At 56.0% G+C, this 19584-nt stretch overlaps 1 protein-coding gene across 6 annotated transcripts in view; it reads left to right on the top strand.

The window, feature by feature from the left end:
• Positions 1 to 19584, top strand: part of POU2F2 (POU class 2 homeobox 2) — a 73006-nt gene that overhangs the window by 26399 nt on the left and 27023 nt on the right. For 3 of the 6 annotated variants that reach the window (XM_036834960.1, XM_036834956.1, XM_036834961.1), the window contains exon 1: positions 16553 to 16597. The exons of 1 other annotated variant lie outside the window; for it this stretch is intronic. In XM_036834960.1, coding sequence (XP_036690855.1) covers positions 16570 to 16597 — 28 coding nt within the window. In that variant the 5' untranslated portion in view covers positions 16553 to 16569. Of the gene's footprint in view, positions 1 to 16542; positions 16598 to 19584 lie in introns of those variants that run through there. 2 more of the 6 variants (XM_036834963.1, XM_036834962.1) reach the window with 2 other exon arrangements.

The raw sequence follows: 19584 nt of genomic DNA, 5'->3' as shown, positions 1-19584 counted from the left end.
CAGGCCCCAGCCCCGCCTCCTGCCCACGGCCAGCCCCACAACCTCTTTCCTCCCTGCTTCCCCCAGTACCAGGCCGCCCCCCACCCCCCAGTGTCAGGCCGCTGCTCCCTTTGTTAGGAAGGGGGAGGGGAAAGAGCTGAGCTGAGGGGACGTGGCCTGACCCTCGACCTCTCCCCTTCCCTCCTCCCATCTGGGTCCCCAGGGGCTCAGAGCCCCCTTGACGGACAGTTCTGACCATCAGCCAAATGGCTCTGGGAGTGCGCGGGGGGCCAGGTAGGGGGGAGGGGAGGAAGGCCTAGCCAGGGCCCTGAGCCCACCAGAGGGGGGTGTCATTTCATGGGTGGGCGAAGGCCCTTAGGATGAGGGGCAGGGGAAGATAGGCACCCATATCTTGGGGGGAGCCTGATTGGACGGGGGCGGAGGGGGATGTGGAAGCAAAGTGGGGCTCAGCCCGGAGCCAGCAGCTCTGGACGCCCTATGGGTAGGGGCCCGGCCTCGGCAGAGGCCTCCACCCTACCCACACCCGGCCTGCGGCGTTGGGAGTGCAGCGAGTTTTTTAAAAAATTAAAAGAAAAAAAAATATATAACAGGAGCAGGAGAAGCTGGGGGAAAAAATATATAAGAAAAAATATAATAAGAACTAAGCAGTGGCTGCAGGAGAGAGAAAGGGCAGGAGGCAAGGAGGGGGGCACAGGGGGGAGGGCGGCTCGGGCCCTGGTCGCTGCGGAGGCCCGGCCGCCGGCCTCTGCGCTGAGCCCTCCGCGTCCCCCCTGCCGGCCCCCTCCAGCCCCGATCGATCCAGTTTCTTGGCAATAAAGCATTTTTATTGTCAGCTGCCCTGAATGCCAAATGTGAGCCTGGTCCTGCTCCCCCCCTCAACCCGCGTCTTCACCACCCCTCCCCCAGCCCTCCTCCACCCTCTCTCCTGCCAGGCCCCCCCCACCCACCACAGAATCAGCATCGTCCATCACCACGACCCCCTCCTCTTCCTCCTGGCCCACGTCAGCCGCAGTCCTGTACATCCTCGATAATCCACCAAGCCCCCTCCCTAGCTAGGCCGCTGGGCACCCTTCCCTAACCCCAAACCCGCAGGGGAGCAGAGAGGTGGTCTCTGGATGAGTGGTCTGGGGGGCGCAGGGATGGACAGCAGGGTATCAGGGTGGGCAGGCAGGGAGAGGACGACCACAGGTTGAGGGAGGCGTGGGCAGAAGGCAGGGGGGCAGAAGGCAGGGGGCGAGAACAGGTGGGGGAGGACCCGGGGCGCCCCGTCGTGGTCCTCCAGGGTCTGCCCCACCCCTTGCACACGGAACTTGGGCCCCTGCCTCGGTGAGGCAGCTGGGGGCCGGGGAAAGAGATAGGCTGGGGCTGGACACCCCTCCCACACACCCGCCTCAGCCCCTTCAGGTCTGGGGACCGCGCCACACACCCCACAGGAGTGCGGGTGTGAGGGCCAGATGAGAGGGTGTCAGGGAAGCAATTTACAGAAGGTCCTGGCGGCCCCACCCCGCCTGCCCTTCCTCCTCCCACTTTCTGTTCTCTCTTTTTCTCTTTGTCTCTCTTTCCACTTTACCCGTCTCTGTTTCTCTTTCTTTGCATCTTTCTGTCTCTGTCTCTCCCTGTGTGACTCTCCTGTATTGCTGCCTCTCCCTCCAGGGATTTAAGCATCTCCACATCCGTCTCTGTTCTACCTGCACAGTCCTGGTCATTCCTCCCCTGCACCCCTCTTTCTCTACTCGGCTGCATGCTTTTCCCTCGAACTTTCCTGTCCTGACTGTTCCCCCACGTGCCCCTCTCATTTCAGTCTCTCTTGGGTTACCTCCCCTCCCACAGCTGGGGAAATAAACAGAGGCCCAGGTCCTGGGAGGGGCAGCAGAAGACACAGAGAACAGAGCTCAGCGACTCTTCTCTCTTTCTCTTGGGAGCGCCAGTGTCAGGAGGAGCGCGGCCGGGTCTACACCTGCAGAGGTGCAACTGGAGAACTGGGGCTGGGTCCTGTCTGTCTGCCGCAGACTTGCTTTGTGGCTCTGCTCCAGTCACGTGCCTGCTCTGAACCTCGGTTTGCCCCTGAAAAGTGCGCTGCTCAGAGGGCATTTTTGGCCCCTCCTGTGGAAAACCTGTGCCTTGAAGGCCCAGAGTTCTCTGGGGAGGGAGTGGGAGACAGGATCCTTCCGCCGGGGAGCGTGGTCACCCCTCCAGCCGGGTGCCCCTACGAAGGCATCTCAAGGCTGCAAGCCTACCCTCTCCCCTTCTCCTGGCAGCTGGGGAAGGTGAAGCTGGAGAGAGCCTAGGATGCCAAGCTTTTCCCTCTCTGTCTGGGTAGGGGAGTGGCCCCACCAGAGTGGTGCTCTAGGGAGCAGCGCAGGGCGTGGACTCAAGACCCCAGGGCCACCTCCACTGTCAGCTCTGGAAGGCAGGGGCTGCTTCACTTGTCCCCAACTCAGTGTCTGCCACGTGGATGGGGTTCAGGAGATACGTGTGGAACCAGTGAAGAAGTGAGGAAGGACCCGGGCAATATACAGGCTGGAGAGGAGACAGAGAGAGAGAGAGAGAGAGAGGGAGGGAGAAGGCCGGGAGATGGGGCAGAGCTGGGGACAGGGGTGCAGCGATGGGGCAGAGCGGGTGGCAGGGGAAAGAGCAGAGGGAGTCAGACACCTGTGGGTTGAATCCATGGGAAGTTGGGGGACACTGCGGAGGAGGAGGGTTCTGAGATGACCCCAGGTCTCCTTGCCAAGCCGCCACCCTTCACCGAGGACTCAGTGACCCACCCGTCAATGAATCCCTGCATTCGCGCTGCACCCGCATCCCCCCACCCCTCGGGCCTCGCAGCGACCCCTCTGCCAAGGGGGGTAAAGAGCTCAGTGTTGGATCCCTCTGGCACATAGGAAGAGGCAGTTTGGTTTAAAAGGTGATATATGTACCCATGTACCTACTCACATGTCACGTGCTTGCTTACGCCTAAAACAGTTCTCACTTTTCACCTTTATGAATTATTTGGTATTATCTTCAGATTATAGTTTTCCAACTAACAGAAGAGAGAAGGGTCCCTGTGGGCTGTGTAGGGAAGGCCGGGCCCCGCTGAGCTGGAGCCGGCCTGGGCCCTGGGATGGAGACGAGGTTAGCGGGTGACTGAGGTGTAAGGGATTCCGACCAAGGCCTAGGAAACCTGGAAGGAAGTAAGGGGTCTGGTAGAGTCGAGAGGGGAAGGAGATCAGGAGACCCCTCCACAGCTTCCCTCTTCCCTCCTCAACAGCCAGGCGCAGACTTGGGAGTCCCTTTCTGTCTGGTTCCAGATACCCCTCCTTTGAGAGGTCCTTTCTGATGACTCTCTCTCCACCGGCTTCTCATCTTCTCCCTGATCTGCCCCAAACCTTTGCTCATGCTGTTCCCTCACATGGAAGATTAACAAGGTAACAGCTGCTCATGGACCGCGCACTGCATGCTAAGCACTCGACCTTTGGGCTCTTGCCAAATCCCCTGGCCACCCTAGGTGGTAGGCATGATCATTATTCCCATTTTGCAGATGGGGACACTGAGGCTCGGGGAAGGGGAGTGGCTCACCCAAGATCACCAGCCAGTGACTGGCAGAGCCAGGACTGCCATTCAGGCCCTCTTCATTGGTCCAACCCACAAATGTTTGTCAAGAACCCACTGAGAGAACTTCCCTGGTGGTCCAGTGTTTAGGACTCTGTGCTTCCACTACGGGGGCACGGGTTTGATCCCTAGTTGGGGAACTAAGATCCCGCATGCCACTCGGCATGAAAAAAAAAACAAAAAACACTGCAAGGGGTCAAGTTTTGTTGGAGGTGCATGGGAAACGTGACTGCCTCGCTGTGAGGGGTTCAAATCCCAGCTCTGCCACGGACTTGCTGTGACACTGTGGGAAGGTGGTTTCTCCTCTCTGAACTTTGATTTCCTCCTCTGGGTCAGTGCCACCATCTCATAGGAGACAGTGAACAAGGAGATGTAAAATGTCTGGCAGATAAAGTTACTTGACAAATGGCCATGCCCTCCTCTCTTGTTCTTCTCTGATTCTGGCCCATCCTCAAGGTTCCAGCTCTTGCGAGCTTTTATATTTGAAGAGCATTTTCCCCAAAGCACCGTTAATATTCATCGTCTCTTGGGATCCTCACCACTACCTGTAAGGAAGGCATTATTATCTTTTTTTTCTTTAATATTTATTTATTTACTTATTTGGTTGCACTGGGTGTTAGTTGCAGCAGGCGGGCTCCTTAGTTGTGGCACATGGGCTCCTTAGTTGTGGCATGCGAACTCTTAGTTGCAGCATGCACGTGGGATCTAGGTCCCTGACCAGGGATCGAACCCAGGCCCCCTGCACTGGGAGCGCAGAGTCTTATCTGCTGCGCCACCAGGGAAGTCCTGAGGCATTATTATCTTGATTTGACAGAAATGGAAACTGAGGCTCAGAAGACTCAAGTCCTCTGCCTGGGGTCCTTGTCCCCATCCATTTGCCTGAGCACTTGCTGTGTGCCGGGCCCTGTATTGGGCACTGGAGATAAAGAAGTGAACAAAACTGGCACAGCTGATGTCCACGGAGCCGACAAACTAAGAGGGGATGCAGATCTTTAAGTGTAAATATCAATTAAATGCAAAATCAGAAATTGCGATCAAGTCCCCTAAAGGGGAGACAAGAATAGGGAGCCAGCACAGAGAGGGAAAGACATTTAAGCTGAGCCTTGAAAGATGAGTAGGATTTAACCAGGCAGGGAGCATTCGAGGCAGAGGGACCGGCACATGCAAAGGGCCTGGGGTAGGAAAGAACTTGGTTTGAGGAGGCGGCGAGGCTTAGAGCAGGGTAGGTGAAGGGGAGAGTGGTGGGGGGAAGAGAGGAGAGCTGTCAGCAGAGGCCAGATCACACAGGACTCTGTAGGCTGGATTAAGGGGTTTGTTTTTGTTTTTTGTTTTTTTGGCCACCGCGTGGCTTGCGGGATCCTAGTTCCCTGACCAGGGATTGAACCCGAGCCCTCGGCAGTGAAAGTGCGGAGTCCTAACCACTGGACCGCCAGGGAGTTCCCGGACTAAGGGGTTTGGGTTTTATTCCCCAAAGCAGGGAGGCCCCTGAAAAGTCTGAAGCAAGGGAGCGACACAGCCTGATTAAGTTTCAGAAAGACCCTCTCTGGGTGTGGGGAGCAGACGAGACTAGCAGGGTCAGGCGTGGAAGCACAGAGACCTGCAGGGAGAAGGCCGCTGGTGTCCCTGGGGCCAGAGATGGTGGTGGCCTGGGGAGTGGAGGAATCGGGGAGAACCTTTGGAATTGTGCCGCTATCAGGGCCCAGAGAAGTGGGGTTGCCAATCCAAGGTCACGCGGCTGGTCAGGCAGAGCGAGGGTCTGACCCTGCGCACACCTGGGATTTCCCCTCACCGGACAGGTGCTGCTTTGCCTCTGGGAGGCAGAGCCCTGGGTTCTATCTATTTGGTGTTCTCCACACAAACCTCAAAGTGCCTGGTGCTCTTGGCGCTGAGGAGAAGTCCATTGTCAGAAAGAGGTCATGCGTGAAGGTAAGGGAGAGGCCTTTCCTGGAGAGGCTCCACGAAGGAGGTAAGCAGGGAGTGAGCGGGTCTGAAGGTATGTGAGCTTGGAGAAGGGACCAGGGCCCCGGGGAACACCGTTGAGTGTGCAGCCCAGACTTGCTGTGACTCAAGGTGGGCCAGCAATGTGAAAGCTTTTAGGGAACGGCTCATATTGGCAGGAGGCCATCATGGGTCAGGGATGGGAGGCACGTGAATGTCTCAGGCGGCAAGCCCAGGTCCAAGTCCAGTGTTTCCTGCTGAGCCAAAGGGAAAGAGGCCCACAGGGGTCTGGGGTTGAAGTGGAGTCCACTTGCCTGGATGCTAATCCTGGTTCCGTCTGTGGGGTCCCAGGCAAATGATTCAACCTTGCAGAGCATCAGTTCTTTCATCTGTAAAATGGGCATGGTGACAATCGTTCTCTTGTCGAGTATGGAGGACATTCAGTGAAAAGATGCATGCAAAGTGTTTCTAACCGTAGTTCAGGGTTTCTCCTTTAACTGTCTAAAGCAGAACTCTAGATTCCCTGTCCCTGAGCTCTTCCAGGAGCTTGTTGCCGTCTCAGTAAATGGTTATCACACCAAAAACCTACCCTTCTGCCGAGAGCCCTCACTTTCTTTCAAGTGTCCAGAGCTCAGAGTTTGCTTCCATGATGGCAGGGACTATGTCTCATATGGTCTGAGTCAACCTGATTCCGTCAAGTTAAACTCCTCTGAATAAATGTTTGTGGAACAGGGCCCTTTGCGGATGTTGCCCAGAGACCGCACAATTCCGGAAGAGGCACAGAGAGGTTGAGTGGCTTGCTTGAAGTCACATAGCAAGGACTCAGCAGGCTCCACAGAGGCTGAGGGAGGCCAGGCCACTTCTCATTTGTGAGCCTCCCAGTATGCTAAGAATGAAAGAAGGCTGAAATGGAGTTACAGGCTGGGCTCTAAGCAACGACGACAACAAAATGCCATATTGACTGATATTTACAAAGTCATTGCAGGATTTATTAAAACAAAATTCAGAGCGTCCTACAGGTGATATGGTCTGGCAGTGGCACCCAACTGTAAAATCAAAAATGCACATCTCATTTAATGAGGCCCTTCACGAATATAATACCTGGGCCACATGACACCCCTGCCACCACCACCCCCGCATGCCTCAGTGAGCCCTGCGGCTGGGACCTAACCACCTGTTATGTGACTTCAAAGTTGACACCTTTTCCATCATCCTCAGTTGCTTTTGCAGAGAGGCAGGCGGCCCAGGACCGCTCGAATTTTCGAGGGGATGCATACCATCGGTGTAACACAGGCAGTGTGCCTGGTGGTAAGGAGAGCTGGGCTCTGGAATCGACCTGCTGGCTCTGACCCACCTCAGGGCGCTCCTCTGAAAAGCGGGGAGATGATAACAGCACCTGCTTAATTGGATCGTTGGGAAGATGCCAAGACAGGATGCACGGAACACATGGCTACACAGAGCAGGTGCCTGCTAGCTGCTCTGATAACTTACGATAATCGTGGGACCGTCAAGGAGCCGGGGAGCGGGGGAGGAGGAGTGCATAGAGGTTTGAGAATCCTCAAGGGCGTGGCCAAGGCTGATTTGCCTGGTGTCCCCATGTCTTGGCACAGGGTCTGGCACAGCGGGCCATCTGTGCAGGTGTAGGATCGAATCGTCTTGAAGAGGCTTTGGCCAGGCTGAGCAGGGGGTGGGAGCACCGGAGAGGACAGGGGAGCTTAGTGGAGGGCCTGGCCTTTGATTTCTTCTCCACCTGCTTGTGAGGCCAGGCGGGCGCTCCCGTGATCTTCCTTTTGCATGGTGCCCCTTAACTTCTCCTTTAGCAAACGGATCCTCCTAGGTGTCGGGTACAGGGGACACAGCGGTGCACACGTCAGACACGAATCAGTGTGACTATTGTCACAGTTCTAATCTGAATGTCGAGTGGTGGCTTCACATGAACACATTATTAAAAATAAATAAAATAAATAAGCAAATAAATAATGGAAGAGGGCTCTGCCCAGGCCAGTGATGGGAGTATGCCGGGAACCAGGGATTATGATGAATGCAATTTTGTGCACCTGCGGCCCTTTTAAAAAGGAGGATAAAACCGAACAGGACAGACATGCTCCCTGTCCTCCCAGCATGAACATTCCAGTGGGAGAAGACGGATGATAAACAAGCACATTAACACATGGAAACTCGAATGTTAGTGACAAGTGCTGGAAGAAACTTCTACCTGGTAAAGGATGAAGAGTGATGAGGAGGGGAAACACTATGTGAGGTGGGATGATCACAAAAGACTTCTGTGTGGAGAGGACGTGTCAATGGGCTCCTGGAATAAGTGAGGGCACGCACCACGGGCATATCTGGGGAAAGATGGCACCAGGCCAGCGGGGAGAGCAAGAGCGAAGGTCCTGAGTCACAGCAGAGCTAGGGCTTGGGCTGCAGGAGCAGAAAGCCAGCCTGGAGGAAGCGAGGGGGTGGTGACGAGTGTTGGGAGGTGACATATTAGAGGCGGGCAGTGGCCGATTAGGATAAGGCATCTTGAAGCTGTCTTTTTAAAAAAATATTTATTTATTTATTTATTATTTATTTATTTATTTATGGCTGTGTTGGGTCTTCGTTGCTGCACGCGGACTTTCTCTAGTTGCAGCGAGCGGGGGCTACTCTTCGTCGCGGTGCACGGGCTTCTCGTTGCGGTGGCTTCTCTTGTTGCAGAGCACGGGCTCTAGGCGCGCGGGCTTCAGTAGTTGTGGCACGTGGGCTCAGTAGTTGTGGCTCACGGGCTTAGTAGTTATGGCGCATGGGCTTCGTTGCTCCGCGGCATTTGAAGCTGTCCTATTTGGCTGGTCTCCCTGAGGCTTCCCAGGCTTTGGCCGTTAGTACCCTGGACAGCGGCCTCGGCCCCTCAGAGCTCTTGCAACCGGGGCGCACCCTACCGAACAAGGCCTTTTCCTAACATCGGCTTCTGGGCGTGAATTGGGGGTGGGGAGCAGATGATACTGCAACACGTGCGAATTGGCCTCTGCCTGCAGGAAGCACAGTTGTAAAGGAAAGAGTCATAAATGTACATTTTAATCAGTCTTTATCAAGTGAACATCTGTGCGATCACAACCTACGTCTGTATAAAGAAGGCAGCCAGAGCCCAGGAACCCCCCCCACCCCTGTGACCCTTTTCAAACCTGCCCCATCCCTCCCTCCCTGCTGGAGGTAACCTCTGTCCTCGCTTTGGGGGATAATCATTCCTTTTCTTTGCAGTTAGCTACCTGTAACTCACTTAATATATTCTAATTTTAATTAAAAACTGAATACAGGGAACTTCCCTGGTGGCGCAGTGGTGAAGAATCCGCCTGCCAATGCAGGGGACACGGGTTCGATCCCTGGTCCGAGAAGATCCCACATGCCGCGGAGCAACTAAGCCCGTGCATCACAACTACTGAGCCTGTGTTCTAGAGCCCGCCAGCCACAACTACTGAAGCTCACGCGCTGTAGGGCCTGCGTGCTGCAACTACTGAAGCCTGCGTGCCTAGAGCCCATGCTCCGCGACAAGAGAAGCCACTGCAATGAGAAGCCCGCACACCGCGACGAAGGGTAGCCCCTGCTGTCCGCAACTAGAGAAAGCCCGTGTGCAGCAACAAAGACCCAACGCAGACAAAACAAACAAACAAACAAACAAAACTGAATACAATCTCATTCTGAAAACCAAAAGCATAACAGAAAATGTTAAAATCCCATTGGAGTTCCTTCTGCTTTCCCAGTCCTGGTCCCCTCACCAAAGGTAGCTGTCATTAATTAGTTACCCTCCGGACCTTTTCCTCTGCATTTGTCAATACCTGCCCAACCATAGAAAATACATAGTGGTTTTGGTATGTGTTTTACATAAATGATATTAAGTTGTATAAATCATTCTACAACTTGCCTTTTCATTCAGCAGTGTCTTGGAGAACTTTCCATGTCCTTTATCCATAGATCAGTTCCATTATCTTTCATGATCACATCCTATTCCTGAGTATGACTATGCTACAATTTATTTAGCCACTGTCCTATTGGTGGCATCTGATTTTCTCTACCTCAAACCTTGATGTGATAAACACTTTGTGAACTTCTTGAACTCCTTGTGCATGGTGGTCAGTATTATATTTAAGATTAATGACAGTAAGGTTCTACAGTATAGCACAGGGAACTATTTTTTTTAAAAAGATTAATGAAGTTCCTATCAGCCCATGTTACTGCCCCCATTTCACAGATGAGGAGCATGAGGCTCAGAGAGGTGAAGTCACTTGCCCAGGGTCACACAGCAAGTGAATGGAGGAACCAGTTTCCAAACTCTCAGATGTTTGACTCCCAGATCAGTGCTTATATACACCTATACAGATATCACTGTCTGCGGGGGCAGATGTCCTCATTCAACTGGGCCTATATGCAGACCAGTGCTGGGCTCCACTCCACAAAAATGAATCAGACACCACCTTGCCCTCCAGCCCTGCCCTGTGGGGGCAGCCTCACTGGGAAGGAATTTCAATGCAGTATGATTAGTGCTAAGCCCAGAATGCTGCCTGAGCTGTGGGAAGACTGAGGCCATTACTGTTAATTGGGCCTCCGGTGGAGCCAGAAAAGGCTTCCAGAGAGGGGAGATTTGAGCAGAGGCAGTAGCGGTGAGTACAGTAGAGGTGACAAACACAAGAAGCATGGAGGATGGGCACGTAGGGGAACCCAAGTTGTTGAACAGAGGAAGAAGGTGAGCTCTGGGGGCAACATGCCTGTGGAGGTCGGCAGAGGCCCACATCCACTTGAGCTTGGAAAGCCAGCCTTGGATTTCATTCTGTGGGCTCTGGGAGCCTGGAAGGATCTGTTCATTCAACAAATAGGATTTGGAAATTCCCTGGCTGTCCAGTGGTTAGGGCTTTGCGCTTCCACTGCAGGGGGCCTGGGTTCAATCCCTGGTCGGGGAACTGAGATCCTGCATGCTGCGCAGCCAAAAATAAATAAATAAATACAAATTAAAAAAAAAAAAACCACACACAAATAGTATTCAAGCACCTAGTCTGTGCCAGGCATTATTTCAGAAGGGAATACCACAGGAAAACAAGACAAAAAAGGACTGCTTTCAGAGGGCTTACAGTTCAGAGGGGGAGACAGACAGTAAAGCAAGTCGACGGTAGCTGAGTTCCAGAGAGAGCTACGAAGAAAGTAAAACCGGCTGTTGGCGTGGAGAGTGGCTAAGGGAGGGCCTCTCAGAGGACGCAGCCTTTGAACTAAGTCCTGAAGGATCAGAGGAAAGGGACGAGATAGGGAACAGTGTTCTAGGGGAGGAGTCAGCAAGGTCAAGGGCCCCAAGATGGGGACAGACTTGGCCTTCTCCAGTGTGGCTGGCGCATTGTGCTCTCGTAGGGAGAGGTGACGTCCTGCAGGGGCCTGGAGGCCATGGTGAGGGGGCTGGGCTTTCCTGGAGGCTGCAGGGAAGTTACTGGAGGGCTTCTGGACCACGGTGAGGGCTCTTGAATTTCAGCCTTTGGACAGCTCCTTGCGCTGGGAGGACAGAAGTGGCCGTGAGCCTGCAGAGGCGGTGCTGGGCGAGTGGGAGATCTGCGCTGGAGTCTGGGGGTGGGTGGCGGCTCGTGCGCTGAGGGGCAGAGCCTCATCGGGGAAGGCCCAGGGCCAGCCACCTTCTTCTTTGGCTTCTTCGGATGCCCTGGCGAGCTTGTGGTGATGAGACCAAGGACCCTGTTCTCCGACAACCTGCAGTCTGAGACGCGTACAAGCCAAGGTGAGGCGCAGCAAGCCCAGCACGGCAGTTTAGGCACAGGCTTTGCGGTCAGAGAGACTCTGGGTCTGCCCCAGTCTAGCTGTGTGGCCGTGGCCTTTAGTGGATCCAGCAGTCCATCTTGTGTTCTTGTTTCTTTCAAGCCCCAGAATGTTAGCGCTGGAAGAAGTCTTCGAGCGCTCCTCCAAGCCCACCTCCCACTTTTAGATACGGAAGCTGAGGCCCAGACAGTGCAGAGGGCTGGCCCTAGGTCACCAAATGGCCAGTTTCAGTGTGGGGACCTGGTTGGTCTTCTGACTTTTACCTTCTTTGAGCCGTACCGTGATGCTTCTTGATTTCTTCTTGCTTGAGGTGAATTCCTGGGATTTCTGGTGGGTCTGGGAAACTGGTGGTGGGCAGGAGATGCAGGAGGAGTGTTTCTGTCAATGTGAATTTATTCAGATCTGCTGGCTTCCTGGTCCATAGACCTTGCTGATCTTCCCCCCCCGGCCCGGCACTGACCTACGTATCTTCCCTTACTCTGCTCTCGTTCCTGCTGTCCGACAGTGGTGGCCCGAGCGCCCACCAAACCACCCCGCTCAGCTGCCCACTTGCAGATTCACTGAAGTTCTCTAGACTCTCACTTGAATTTGTACTCTCATCTGCATCCTCATGGCCCCATTCTCTCTTGTTTTCTGGACCACTGTCCCAGCCTCCCCTCTGGTCATCCTGCCTCCAGCTTCTTCCCACCAGCCTGGTCTCACACCAGTCCCCGGTGGATCTCCCTTACACAGACTTTTTCTGCTCAAAATCCTTCCCCCTACAACATCAAATCCAGCCTCAAGTCGGATGTATGGCACCCTGCCTGGATCTTTCTCATCCAAGCTTGAGCCCTCCCAATCTTTCTATGGCAGGAAGGGCCCTTCTATGTCTTGGGCTTCACCCTTGACTAGAGTTTTTCGGATGTTTACTGAGCCAGTGATGGAATCTCAGAAAACTTTCATCAACTCCAGTCTTCCCCTTGGACCGTGAGCTCCTTGAGGGCAGGTGTGTGTCAGACCCAGCTCATCTCTAGGTCCTCAGCCCCCAGCCCACGGCTTGGCAATAAGGGACACGTAGGAAATGTTTGAATTGAAAGAAATAGGGAAGGGTTGGCCCACCTTCAGCCAGGAACTGATGGATCGGGGGTCCAACACATGGCTGAATACCTAGAACAGGCTCTAAGGGCTGTGGGAGTTGGGCTGTGGGCTGCGAGGAGATCCCGGTTCTCCCGGGTGAGCAGGGAGTGGCTGCCGGCTGTCCACTGGAGGATGCGGAGCGTTCAAAGCTCTAAGGAGACCCGTGGCAGAGTGCAGAAAGAGCAAGCTGTGGGGAGGACAGGGCGGGGTTTGAATCCTGACTGCACCACTCACGTGGGGCAAGTGACTTCACCTCCTTGAGCTCTAATTTGTCAGTAGAAGGGGAATAATAACAGACCGTACTTCCTCAGATTGTCGTGAGGATTAGATATAACGTATTGGCCCAACTAGCACAGACTAGATAGCGACGCTGCTGCTTTTGATGATGATGGTGACGATGGAGAAGAAGAAACATTTTAAGTCCCTGGATGCTGGGTGCTCCTAAGCAGAACATGGGGTGGTTATAGCTTGGTCTTGACTTAGGGCCACTGGAGAAGCAGTTCTGAGGGCAGGGCTGAGGACGAAGCAGGGGTGTAAACAGGAAATGAAGGCTTGAGCCCAGAAGTCAGGAAGAGGTAGACAAGCAGTGCCAGGGCAGGCCAGGCTGGGTTTGATTCCAGTATCGGAGGCCTGTTGGAGGATTGCATGGCCCTGCTGTAGGACCAACCGGATATATTTTCGTCTGTGTGTCTGTCTGCCACCCCTCATCCTGCTTTCCTATGTGTTTGGGTCCCTAAGCCAGCCTTCCCCAACCCTCCTGCTCCCCAGAGGCTGCCCTCGCCTGAGCTCTGCTGAAGGCCGAATGCTGAGATGCAAAGGGAGGTTGATGTCCATGAATTTTAGGCTCAAGTTCATCTAATGGCCCAGTTGTCGACTCACAGGCAACCCAGTCTCCTTACCTCCTGCCAAGCTGGGGGTCTGAGGGGCCTGTCTGAGCTCCCACATGCTACAGCCCTACAGATGAGGCAGCACTTTGGGGAAACACTGCTCGTGTCCCCACGCAGAGTGGGGATGCAGCCCGGGGCTGAGTGGAGAGGTCGCCAGACACCGCCGGATGCAGAAAGAGGCTGGGGAACCAAGCCACAGAGAGGGTCCCCAGGGGCGGCCGAGAGGAAGAGGCCATGGCTGGGGGCCCTGAGGGGTGAAGAATCCCACTCTGCTGTCCCCGGTGGGCTGGCTGCTTCCCCCCCCAACTCCCCGCCGGGCCCCCAGGGGACGTCGCTCTAATAATGTATTTGATCGACTCGCTGGCCGCGTACAAGCGATTATTGTCTTGTCGGGAGTCAAACGTATCGATCCGGTGAGAAATATGAGCGGAGCAATGGGGCCCGTGTGTCAGTTACCAGCCCCGCTGGCCCTGGGGAGCCCCCTACGTCTCCTTTAATTACCGCTCAGCCCTGAGCCCAGCCTGGCCTCCCCTGTGCCGCCTCCCTCCCAGGCTCCCCGCACCCCCAGTGGCCCCCGCTGCTCCCCAGCTCCCAGGCCCTACCTGCCTTGCTCAGCATGGCCTGAGGCTTCTTCTCCAGGTGAGAGGCCGCCATCTCTCCTGCCCAGGCCTCCCCGTTCCTGGCTGCCAGGCCCTACCCACCCAGTGTGCCCCAAACTCTGCCCCTCTGTCCTCTCTTGGGCAGGTGGAAGTCTCAGGCCCATTCTTCTTCAAGATGCCCTGACTCCGGGCTTCCCTGGTGGCGCAGTGGTTGAGAGTCCGCCTGCCAATGCAGGGGACACGGGTTCGAGCCCTGGTCTGGGAAGATCCCACATGCCGCGGAGCAACTAGGCCCGTGAGCCACAACTGCTGAGCCTGCGCGTCTGGAGCCTGTGCTCCGCAACAAGAGAGGCCGTGATAGTGAGAGGCCCGCGCACCGCGATGAAGAGTGGCCCCCACTTGCTGCAACCAGAGAAAGCCCTCGCACAGAAACGAAGACCCAAGGCAGCTAAAAATAAATAAAAATTAATTAAAAAATAAAAAAAAAAAAAAAAAAGATGCCCTGACTCCAGCTCAGGGACTCAGTTCTGGTCTGCCAGAGGCGATAATAGTGGAGCCAGCCTGGGAGGCAAGAGGGGTGGGGTGATTTCACCCCACGGGGAAGCGTGTAAGGCTTTCGCCAGCTCTGCCACTCAGCTGCAGACCTGGGAGGACAGCACCGGAAATGGGTGGTGCTTCTCTCCCTGCTTTGGGTTTTGTCCCAAAGCTCGCTCCTGACATGGATGATGTTGGCTATATCTAGGGTGGAGCATGGGGGTGTTTTGGTGGGGTTTTGCTTCCCCCACACCCCGCTATAATGTCCTTATTACCCTCATTTCCAAGTCCCCCAAAACATAAATCCTAAATCAAAACAGAGCTTACAATGCAACTTCAAGACAAGGCCCCAGTACCACTACCACCAGACTGCTTCCAAGGAGACCCTCCTGTATAAAAACCGTGCATCTGAGAGTGAGAGAGTGGGAAAGAGGTGGACCAGGAGGCAGGAGGTCTGAGTTGGAGCCCAGCTGATGCTGTATGGTCTGGATCTCCTCAGTGAAATGGCCTTTACAATATGGAATCTTGTGGAGTGTAGCTAGAGGGGGAACTGCCCCCTCTGTGTGCAGATGTGAGGACCGCGGTCATTCCTGTGGAGTGGGTCTGCCTGCCTGGGCGTGTCTGGGTGCACAGGGCCCGGGTACAGGCAGAAAGGCACTCACGAAGGTCTGCCTGTGTGTTATATCGTGCGTGAGTGTGCGTGGGTGTGAATGTGGGCACACATGGCCAGGAGGTATGCCTGGGTACACTTGGGTAGATGTGTCCTTGTGCCCGTGTGTCCGCGTGACGGAGCACAGGAGGGGGATCTGTACACGGGAGTGTTGGTAAGGAGCCTTGGTGTCAGGGCCTGTGCGCAGAGGAGTGTTCCCGTGTGTCTGGATGTGCACACGTGTGTGTCAAGTGCTGGGGTCCATGTGTAGAAATACTTGAGCGTGTGTATGAGAGTCCAGGCGTCCGTGTGCGCGCGCGTGGTTTGGGGGTCCCTCAGCGTGGGGCGCAGCGAGTCCTGCAGGGCCCGCAGCGGGCAGGTGGGTTGTTTGGAGGCTCCAGGCGGCCCTGCAGCCTCGGACCGGGCGCGGCGAGGAGGAAGAGGGCAGCGGGCTCGGCCGCGCCTTTGTCTGCGCCGCCGTGGGCCGGGAGTCCGGCGCCTTTGTGTGACCCTCGCAGGTGTGCGCGCGGGGGCGGGGAAGGGGACTGGGAGCGGCGGGAGGGGCTCCCTCCTCCGCAGCCGGCCCCGCCCTCTGGCCCATTGGCTGGGCGCTGCCGCCCTCTGGCGGGCGCGGAGGGAACAGCTGGTCCGGGAGCGCCGCCGCGCGAAGCGCCAGCCAGCAGCCCCGGGACCGCGTACTTCCCTCCGCCCCAGCCACCTACGGCGCCCGCATTTCTCCCCTGGCAAACTTCTTGCTGCTCCAGGGCAAGGCCCGGACCTGCCGCCGGTCCTACCACTGTCCACGGGTACCGATTCTCCCAGTGGTGGCCCCGGACGTCTCACCTGCGGGCAGATGCACGGCTGGGTTCCCGACTCCCCACAGCCTGCGGAAACCAATCGCGAACACCTCCTGCTGCCCTGCTTCTTGGCTTCAGCGTTTCTTGGCTCTGGGCCCTTGGGGAGGCCACCTCACTTCTCTGGTCCTCAGTCTTTTTGTCTGTAAAATGGGGCAAAGAGTGAGCGCCTCCAGAGATGATGTCTGTTAAATGCGAGGTGCAGGGGGCCTAGCATTGGGAAAGCCCCCCTCCCCCCACCCAAAACTCCTAGCCAGTGTTTTAGTGGTGTTGTTATGGATCCACCTTCTCTCCCCGACCCACATGCCCTGTTCCAGATGTGTTGGCAAGGTGGAGGCGGCACAAGGGCTAGGGGCATCTTCTGGGGGCACAGCTGTAGGAGTCAGCTCTTCCAGCCTGCTTGCACTCTACGCCACTACCCGCACTTCCCCAACACACACACATGATTTGGGGTCCGCTGCCTCCTGGGGTGGGCCTTCGGGCATGGGTATTTTCCCTTCCGAAGGGGGCGGGCCCTGTGGTTTCCTCCCTGAGTGACTTCCGGCGGAGAGGGCTTGGCCCCCAGAGAGGGCGGGGAGATGACACAGTCGTCCCCCCAGCCCTGCGGGGCAGGCAGCATGGTTCACTCCAGCATGGGGGCTCCAGGTAAGGGGCCCGAGCACACTGGCAGCACCGTGGGGCTCGTCCTGCCGGCTGGTTGCCGGCCCGCCCTGCCCTTCCTCTTCAGCTGGCTCCTTTGCCCTTTGACTCTGTACCGCAGCACCTGCCCCCTCTTCCCATCCTGGGTTCCCACCTCCAGCTCCTCTTTCCCCTCCCCTTTCACATCAGCACGGGGTAGGGGGGGCGCCGGGGGGCTTCCGACCTCTTCTCCCCTTCTCTGCTGCCCTGTTCTGAGGGGTCTGGGGGAGGGGGATGGAACCAGGTGTTGGTAGCAAGCCCCTACACAGAGGGCCGGTGGGTGGGCGACATGAGTGATCCTGGGGAGGGGACTGCACAGGGGCTGGAAGGCTGAGTTGCTGGACCTTTGAGTGTGTGCGTCTGTGTCTGTGCGTGTGCGCGGTAATTCCGAGTCTTCTGTGTGCGACTGTCAGGTGTCCCGTGTGTGAGGGGCTCTTGTGCGTGACATTGTGTGGGTAGCCTTGGCAATGCTCTCTTGGTTCACTTCCTCACTTCGTTCGCCTGAGATGTCCCCTCCTCGGGGTGGCCTTCCCTGCCTGCCCCATCTAAACTGGCAACCAATCCCGCCATTCTGAGTCCCTTCGCCCTGCTTTATCTTTTCTTCATGACACTTATCACTGCCTGAAAATTTATTACATGTTTGTGTGCTCATGAACTGCCTCATCCACCAAATGTCAGTCGACTGCGTGAACATCATGCGCCAAGCACCGTACAAAGCGATTTGTATTTGTTGGCTCATTTGACATAATGTGTCCATCTCTGTGTAATGATAGTTATCTCTCCGCAGTGCTGATGGGAGAGTTAAGTGAGGTAATACGGTAAATGCTTAACACGGGGCCTGGAACTCGGCAAGCGTCCATACTTCAAGGTTGTTTTGTTTGCGGCCCTCTAGGTCTGACTATGGGGTTGTGTGGGAATGTGTCCCATTTGTGAGTGTCTGCGGGGATGATTGGTTTGGTGCGTGTCCGTGTGCATCCGTGTATGCGGGCATCCCTGTGATCTGTCATCGACATGTATTTATTGAGCAGTTCTGTGCTGGATGTTGGAAATAGAGCTGAAAAAGGCAGCTTCAGGTGTGTCTTCCTGGAGTCCCCAGTCCAGGGAGGGAGACAGACCTGTCACCAGACAGGGAAGGAGGCACAGGCTGAGGGGTCACGGCTGGGACAGGGGAGGCACAGGGGACTGGGGGAGCCCAGGAGACTTGCCCAGTTCAGCTGATGAGGTGTCAGGGAGGGCTTCCTGGAAGAGGGCATGTTTGGTCTGAGATGTGAAGGATGAGTGGGTATGAGTAAGGCAAGGGAGGCAAGGAGGGGGGTGAGATGGAAGGAAGGCCACTTGCCAGATGCTGTGTGATTATTTACTGAGGTGACCATGTACGCAGCTGTGGATGTGTGTGTGTGTGTGCGTGTGTGCATGTACAGTGTAGACACAGGGACCCAGGGCATCTGTACACGCGTGCTGTCTCTTCCCTGTCTGGGGTTGACTGGGGGCTTTGTACGTGTTGGGCGCTGGGTTAAACCCTTTACTTGGGATTTCTCACAGAACTGCCCTGCCTGTGAGGCCCGCCCTGGGTTCCCTGGCGTGGACATGAATTAATACATGTGTGACCTTGGGCAGATCACTGCTTGGTCTTGGGCTCTACATCTGTGACCTGAGTTCAGGGGTCCACCTTGGCCATCTCCCAGGAGGAGGTGACTCTGGGAGTGTGAGTACATGCATGTCTGTGTGTGTGTCTATCTGAGTTACCTGTGTGTGTCTGTGTGTGTGTGTATGCACATCTCTATCTGTCTCTATGTCTGAGTGACTGTGTGTGTGTGTGTGTGTGTGTGCGTACACATCTGTGTCTGTCTGTATGAGTGACTCTGGGTGTGTGTGTGTGTGTGAGTGTGCGTGTACATCTTGTGTGTGTCTATCTGAGTGACCTGGGTGTCTGTGTGTGTATGCACATCTGTGTCTATCTGTGTGTCTGTGAGTGACTCTGGGGCGTGAGTGTGTACGTGTCTGGGGGTGACTCGGTGTGTGAGTGTGTGTAAGCGCAGGTGTGCCCACACATGTCTGGGTGTGTGTTTTGCATATCTGCCTGTGTCATTGTGTCTGGGCTTGTGTCTTCATCTGCAAACACTCCTGTCTGGGATCTGTGCACACCTGTCCCTGTGTGCGTTTGAGTGGTCTCCATCCGTGTCCGGGGCCCTGCCTGCCTGTGGCTGCAGCGTCTGTGGCAGCTTTTGTCAGCGCAGCTGTAGGGCCACCTCTCTTGTTGTGTCTGCTGCCTGTATCTCCATCCGTCCCTCCTGACACTCAGAAGTGTGCAATCCCTGGAGGCCGCCCAGGGACAGCTGCGGGGTATGGGGGTGTGAAATGCGACTCCTGGGGAGGCTGGGCTGGGCCAGTGGGCGAGCAGAGGTTCCCGGCAGGGCAGACCCTGCCCACAGGGGCTCCCAGGCCACAGCCTTGATTGAAGCAGGCTTTGTAGACAGGGGACCCAGGGGACAGGCCAAGCGGGGCCAGGAGGGGTGAGGGGCAGCCCTTGGGCCCTCTATATTTAGCCCCATTTTCGGTAAGTGCTAACGAGAAGCTGGCCCAAGTCTGCTAAAACCGGCTGGGGGAAATGCAGAGGAGAAGTGAAAGTCCGGGGAGGGAGGGGCGAGGAAGGGCGGAGGGGACCCAGTGTCCCAGGCCTGGGGCAGTCGGGCAAGTGAGTGTGAGCCCAGGGGCGTGGCCGCCCCTGGTGGGTCTCATCCAAGGATGGTGGGGTTTGAGGGGCTCGGTCGGGCTCTGCATTGCTTTTGCCTGCCTGTTCCTCTAAAAAGTGGCATGCTGCCTGCGATGGGAGAAGGGAGGGGTGACCCTAAGCAACCAACCAAACTTTCCTTGCGAATGAACTGAACGACGCTTTGAGGGGGGCCTTCTGAAGGCGCCAGGGGGGCTGGAGCAATTTAGCATCACCTGGAGGT

Source organism: Balaenoptera musculus, chromosome 19 (genome assembly GCF_009873245.2).
Source record: "Balaenoptera musculus isolate JJ_BM4_2016_0621 chromosome 19, mBalMus1.pri.v3, whole genome shotgun sequence".
Taxonomy (NCBI): Eukaryota; Metazoa; Chordata; class Mammalia; order Artiodactyla; family Balaenopteridae; genus Balaenoptera; species Balaenoptera musculus.
Note: the sequence above shows the minus strand (reverse complement) of the source record. Positions and strands in the feature narration are given on the sequence as shown.